At 51.8% G+C, this 7,329-nt stretch overlaps 1 protein-coding gene across 1 annotated transcript; it reads left to right on the top strand.

Annotated features, from left to right (window-relative positions):
- Window positions 1–656: 656 nt before the first annotated feature.
- Window positions 657–2,049, top strand: LOC123064290 (putative E3 ubiquitin-protein ligase SINA-like 9). Its single transcript, XM_044487798.1, has 2 exons — window positions 657–1,015; window positions 1,111–2,049. The coding sequence occupies exons 1-2, from the start codon at window positions 893–895 to the stop codon at window positions 1,633–1,635; spliced, it is 648 nt and encodes a 215-aa protein (XP_044343733.1). The 5' UTR covers window positions 657–892; the 3' UTR covers window positions 1,636–2,049.
- Window positions 2,050–7,329: the final 5,280 nt, after the last annotated feature.

Here is a 7,329-nt window from a genome sequence, read left to right as displayed (position 1 = left end):
GCTCCAATCTTACCGCACCGTCTGCGGCATCCGCTGCCTATGAAAGGCCACCACTTCTCCCCTCGCTTAGAAGCAAAGCTTAGCGGGCTCATCATTGTCAGTCGATTAGCTGTTTGCACACCGCGGAGGCGGAACTTCAGTTTCCGAGGCTCATGCCTGGCCGAACATGGGGAATGTGCGCCGGTGGTTATTTAGACTAGGTTTAGAGTACGGTTTAGTTGAAATATGTTGAAATGTAACAAATTTGCTTTGGTGTAGATGAAACGCATCCTTTTTTTATGTAAAAATTATCCAAGTACGAATGAATATCGTCCGGTTTGTTTAAATATGCATCAAATTTGTTCACTTTCATTAATTTATTTTTTAAATGTAACCGGCCGTTTGTGGCTACAGTTGTATGACCGGTTCCCACATCAGTATCTGCAGACTGGTCCTCCGGCCCACAAACATATGAGGTGTCCAGTTTGAAGCTAAACGTTGGAGAAACCCTAAACTCCCCATCACTAAATTCAATTTACATGGTATTTGAATATAAAGATTCATAAGCTTTGAAGAGAAATCAACAGAGTTTCGCGGGTCAGGTTTCAAAATCGAAATGGAGAAGCAGAAAATATCTGTGCTTCACGTGGCTGCTCCCCACCCATGGCCGACTGGCTTGCCGATTTGGGGCAAAAGCAGAGGCTTGGCCACACCCCATTCGCTACGCCTCAACCACCCCATTCCGGGTCTCTCTCTCCAGGCCGGCGGCCGCATTCCCCTTCCCCTCCTCTGCTCCGGCAACCAAGACAAGATGGCTTGCGGCGGCAAGAAGGCGAGGGTTGAATCGCCGGCGGCCGACATGACTCTCGGTTAGGACGATCTGCAGGTCAAGGAAGAGGAGGAAACCGCAGCGATGATGGTGGTGGCCGCCGCCGCCAACGCCGCCGCCCCGCGAGTGGAGATCGTCGTCGAGTTCGACAAGTCCCTGCTGGACTGCCCCCTCTGCTCGCTGCCCCTCAAGCCGCCCGTCTTCCAGGTACGCCACAAATGGACCGTCTTTCCTTCCAGTCCCTGCTTGATGCCCTGCTTGCTTGAACCTTGAACAAATCAAGAAAATTGCTTCTTGCGCAGTGCCCGGCGAAGCACGCGGCGTGCGGCCCCTGCGCCGCGAACCACGCCAACAAGTGCCCGGCGTGCGACGATGGCGCGTACGAGCGCGACGAGGCGGCGGACCGCTACCTCCTGGCGGTCAGGGTGCCCTGCCCCAACCAGGCGTACGGCTGCGGGAGCTCCGTGGTGTACTGCATGGTGGGCGACCACCGTCTGGTGTGCCCGCACGCGCCGTGCCGCTGCCCGGAGCTCGGCTGCGGCTTCCTCTGCCCGCCGCCAGCGCTCCGCGCCCACCTCGCCGAGCGCCACGCCTGGCCCGTGACCGGCATCGCGTACGGGTCCGTGCTGGAGGTCCAGATGCAGCCCGCGGAGCAGGGGCGGCGGCTGCTGTCCGCGGAGGGCGGGGAGTGGCTGTTCCTGCTCGTGGCGAGCGAGCGCGGCGTCAAGGTGGTGCGCGTGAGCTCGGCCGCGGACGAGGAAGGGCAAGGTGTGGGTGCACGCGCCCGTGGACACGGACACCGGCCACATGGACGTCCAGATGCTTGACGCCAAGATGGGGAGCTGCGCGGTGCCCTCCGCGGAGGCGGCCATGGGCGCCGGTGGTAGGTACCTGCCGGTGCCGTCCGACGTGCCGGCGCCGGAAGGAGGAGGGATCGTCATCCGTCTCCGCATCGACAAGGAGGTCAAGGTCAGGGCGAGCAGGAGCCCCCGTTCCCGTGCCTGATTGGACATTGTTGCCAGCTTCGGTTCTTTATCCCTTATCTAACTAAGTAGTGCTCAAAGGTTGGACCTTGGCGATTTGGTAGTGAACTGGTGGTGGTGATCAAAGGTTGGACCTTGGTTGATTCTGTCCATGGCAATTTTTGCCAATGTATCGCGCAGGCTATGCTGCTGATGACTGGTACGTAACTAGTAATCCAACTTGGCCTGTTCATGTCGATTGCTTGCCTCTCATTTTACTTGCTTCACTGCTGCAGTTCTTTAGCATATACTCTAGACAGCAGACAAAGCAACATGTCTGAAATTTAAGAGGCATAATGCCAGTGGGTCAACATTTCTGTCGCATACCTTGCAACAATTCTATTAGGCTTTCTCGGCTGCTGTTGTTCTTGCTAGGATTCATAAATGGGAGGGACCTTGTAGGATGTTAACTGTCGGTGTGTCCAAGCTAAAAATGCAGCAGTTATGACTGAATTTCTTATCTGCTGGGTAGTAGTGGAATGCTAGTCTAGTTGCTCTTACTATATAGGATGTTAATTGTTGGTAAAACTGAATATGGTTTTGCGCGACGTTACCGACGAGCAGCCGGACTGTTTTTTCATTCTAGTGGGAAGAACTGGGCAAGTGAAATGCTTGTTTGTCTGACCTCTTACAATCCATTGCACATTTCTCTGAATGTTATGCTTCTTCAGTTCTTTATCCATTCTTTGTTCCTGCTGAATGTCATGCTAATTTTCTTATTTCCTTCAGTGTGAGGCTGAGCATGTTTTGTGTTCTCCGTGCACATCTTCAGACCTAAATTAAAGACAAGTATTACTCAGAAACTTGTGTTACTTCCGTCCCAAATTACTTGTCTTAGATTTTGCTAGATACGGATGTATCTAACACTAAAACGTGCCTAGATACATCCATTTCTAGACAAATCCAAGACAAGTATGTGATATGCTAGTGATTTAACATTTACATGGCATAAATTGTAGTTATTCCTTGTTTGCTTCTCAAAGGAATAGATGTTCCATTTTACTTACTGGATGCTGCTTCTCAAAACTGATTTTTTTTTTCATAACATAACTTGAGGAGCAGTTTGTTTATGAACTGTATGTTGCACTTTCTTTTTCCTAAGAATGCATCGCTGTAGATGCTTTCCTGATTGTTACTGGGACTAAAAATTAGAATCTTTTCTCTCTGGACAGTAACACGGCAAAGGTGAGAGTTGCATGCTGTTTTCTCTGTAATTTAATAATGTCAGTGGATCGGCATGTTGGTGCCCTAAATTGCAATTACTCCTTTGTGCTTTTGGCTCCTGCTGTTTTTGCTAGGATAACAACATGGTACCATGTAGGATCCTGATTGTTGGTGCCTAAAAACTGAATTTGTAGCAGTCAGAACTCAGTTTCCAATTTGCTGGGTTGTAGGCAAATGCCACTTTAGATCCTGGTTGTAGGATCTTAATTATTTGTTTCACAACTCAATATATTTTTCCATTCATAACCGAGGAGCATCCTGTTACTATGTGCGTGATTGATATCTTCCTTTCTGCTTGCATTGCATTTGCACCCTGTTGTTGTGATCTGATGAAAGGATCGAGTAGGCGCTTCGCTCACCATTGTTTGTTTCTCTGGTTTATTGTCCAATTTTTTGTTGCTGTTGATTGTTACTCCAAATTTTCTTACATTCCTTCAGTGTGTGGCTGGGCACGTTTTGGTTCTCTGTTGATGTCGGTTATGTATGTAGTCAGGCTGGGCATATGCCATGGTTTATGTTGCAAAAACCCTAGCTATAGCCGTTGCACCGATCTCGGGCAATTTGTCGACGCCATGAAAGTGCCATGCTGGAATGAAATGTATGGCTGCAACAAGTTCGGTCATCAGCTACGAGCAGCAAGAGCTGCACCTTGAGATGCCCAACAGATTCTCTACTGAACCCCTTTGTCACCGTGCACGGATGGCCACCGACCAATTTCCGTTACAACAAGCCTCTGAAGATCTCCATGGCACGAGACTGCCGGTTCATGCTGCTCGTCGACGAAGCCCTGACCATGTTCCTCCTGACCAACACTCTGACCAGCATCGGTAATTGAAGTACCAATGGATCATCAGTATCTTGCAGCTCAAAATTATATTTGACAAGTTTGCTTAGCTTCTAACATGAATATTCTTGGTACTAGTCTTTGACACACTTTTGCTTTGCCTTCTCTGCATTGCACAAACGCTAAGTTCGGAAAACAACATGACACTGCCGTGTTTTTTTTTCAAAATAAAGTACATGGAGTAAGTTCGGAAAAAGGCGAAAAGTCTATACATGCTGTGGAAATAGATACAACAACAACAACAAAAGAGCCACAAAGGCTCAAAACTACACAAAGGAATTAACCAAATTCTCAAAATTGTTGTAGTTCTTCCATGTGAGCTCTTCGTTGAATTTAGTCCGGCAATTATATAAACTGGGTGTAATGCCCTTGGATATCCAATCCACTACATGAAAAATTTAAGCCGTGTACCCAATACACTCGGCTTATGCCGATTTGAACGCGGTTTATATATAAGCTGAGTAAAACTCCTGACTTTTATTACAGGGCTTATAGTAGAGCGGCTTATCAGGTATAAGCCTAGAGCCATGGCAAAAAGCTTCGTTTATATACGAGGCGAGTGTTTACACGAGGCTCTCGGCTTAATAAAGAAACATGATGGCAGCGGATGTTAACAACCACGTGTCACCGTCTATATAAACTAAGGGCCTAGGTGAGCCACATGGTTTATAGATAAGCCGAAGGCCGCCATGCGCCACGCGGTTTATATATAAGCCAAGGGCCGTGCTGAGCCGCCTAGTTTTATACAAATTGAGGGCCAAGGTGCGTCATCTGATTTATATATAAGCCGAGGGCCACCGTGCGCCCCCGGTTTATATATAAACCAAAGCCTTCCTCCCATCTTATATTTGGCAGGGCCGAGGCATATATGCGTTATAAGCCGGGTGCCAAATCCCTAGGGTACTCGACTTATAGCCCACCCTGGCATATATGCCTTATAAGCAGGGTGCCGAATCCCTAGGATACTTGGCTTATAGGCCAAAAGCTTGTATAGATGACGTCTATTGCATGTAAGCTGAGGGCTTTTCGCGACCACCCGGCTTACAGGATACTATAAGCCGAGGTCAGTTTGTTTGACAAGTGTTATTTCCACTGCGCTCGGCTTAGAGGAACATAAACCGAGTCCCAAAGAATAGCTCACAGCTTATAGACTCACTCACGGCAAAACGGAATTTTCCTGTAGTGATCATTCTGTGTGGTTCAGGTTGCCCAAGAAACCAAGACGATTAATTCTAGAGAAAAAGGAACTCCTATGTATCATAAGAAAATTATTATCTACTTGTAATCCCCAAAGAGTGGGTGTCCAGCTGGGGCTTAAATAAGACCAGCAAATCTGTGCAAATGGGAAATGGAAAAAAGAGGTGATGCCTAGTTAGTTTCTGTTGAATATATTACGTGTATATTGTGTCCTGTGCTCACCTTCTAGTTTATCTGTATAGCTGAGGTTGTGGCCCCTCTCTGTACTCATATATACGTACCTGGTGCACCGATCAATGCATTGCGTTTGCACAACCTATACTTCTTGTTCTATATGGTATCTATCGCAGCACGTTCCTAGCCCTAGCCGTCACCGCCGCCGACGCGCCTCCCCTACCCGTCGCCACCTGCTGCCGCTGCCGCCGCCGGGCCTTTCGGTCACAGTCGCCGCTACTCGTCGCCGCCACCCGCCCACCAACACCCGTCGCGCCACCAGCCGCCGCCGCGACTTCTTCCTCCAAGCCGCCGCCGCAGCCGGTCGCTGTCGCGACCTTCCCCGCTTCCGCACCTCTTCCCACCACAAGTCGTCTTCTCGCGCCAAACCCTAAACCCCACCCCACCCCACCCGACTCGCGCCGCCACCCCGCCCGAACCACGCCAAACCCTAAACCCTAGCCACCCGCTCCGCGCTTTCCCCTTCCTCCCAGCCGCACCATGAGCTCTTCCTCCTCCACCGACTCCAACCCCTTTGCCGGTCCCGACGTCAACCTCGTCCGCGATCTCAACATCCACGAGCGCGTCCTGGTGAAGCTTGATCAATCCACCGCCTCTACTCTGCTTGAAAGCGATACTTCTCCTTGGTGTTTCGTGAATACCTACTCCACGACCACGTGGACGGCACCGTGGACTCGAGCCTCATGATTCATGACAAGGAGTGGATGATCCTCGACGCCACCATCATCCGTTGGTTCTACCTCACCTCCTCCAACGACCTCTTCCACACCGTGGTGGCTGATGACGACGACGCCTACGCCGTCTAGACCAAGCTCAATGGCCTCTTCACCGACATCAAGCTGGAGCGCAAGGTCCTCCTTCACATCGAGTTTTACGGGTGCCAGGTGCTTGACTCGTCCATCGACAATTTTTGCATGCGCCTCATAAAGCTTGCCGATGAGCTCCGCGATCTTGGCGAGATGGTCGGCGACGAGCTCTCATCAGCATCCTCACCGCCGGCCTCAACGAGGACTTTGGGAACGCCGTCTCTAACCTCACCCTCATCCCGGATCCTACCTTCGCTAAGGTGGTTGCGTACCTCAAGCTGGAGGAGTGACGGATGAAGATGGCCCGGACTCGGGCGACCCACACCGCTCTCGTCGCCAGCACCCGCAGAGGCAGGCGCCGCCACCGCCGCGTCCTGCGCCGGCCCTCCTGCCCACGCCCACCTTCCCGCCAGCGCCGGCCGCCCCCTTCCCGCAACCCCAACCGGCTGCCAACGGGGGCCGCCGCGGAGGCTGCAAGCGGCAGCAGGGCACGGGCGCTCAGGGAGGAGAGGCCCGCCCTCACCAGCAGCAGTACCAGTCGGCCCCGTGGTACGCCGGCCAGAACCCCTGGACTGGCGTCATGCACACCTACTCCATGCCGATTCCCTGGGCCCCTGCCCCGGGTAACCTCGGCGCGTGACCTCCGTCTCACCAAGCATTCTACGCCGCGCCGCAGCCGTATGCGGCGCTCTACGGGCCGCTGCCCTGACGGCCCCGCTCCAGCAGCCCGCCCTCCCACCGGCGCTGTGGGACCCGACTCTCTTGGCGGCCCTGCACTCCGCTCCCTCGCCGTCCACCTACACTGGCGGCGGCGACTGGTATATGGACACTGGCGCTACCACGCACATGGCGGCGCATCCCGGTAACCTCCACACCTCCTATCACATCCACACTTCCACTCGCATCACCGTCGGTGATGGTTCCTCCCTTCTCATTACTCACATAGGACATGCATCTTTTCCATCTAATTCTACTCCATTGTCATTATCTAACATCTTAGTTTCTCCTGCTCTTATTAAAAATCTTGTCTCTGTTCATTCTTGTATACGTGAAAATCCTGTTACCGTTGAGTTTGACGAGTGTGGTTTTTCTGTTAAGTATGCTTGTACCTGGATGGTGCTCCACCGATGTGACAACCCCAATGAGCTCTACCCGTTCCACTCCACCACCTCCAGCACCTCCGCCGCCCCCGTC

This window comes from Triticum aestivum, chromosome 3B (genome assembly GCF_018294505.1).
Source record: "Triticum aestivum cultivar Chinese Spring chromosome 3B, IWGSC CS RefSeq v2.1, whole genome shotgun sequence".
In the NCBI taxonomy this organism is placed as follows: Eukaryota; Viridiplantae; Streptophyta; class Magnoliopsida; order Poales; family Poaceae; genus Triticum; species Triticum aestivum.
The sequence above is the reverse complement of the archived record's forward strand: the minus strand, read 5'-3'. Positions and strand labels throughout refer to the sequence as shown.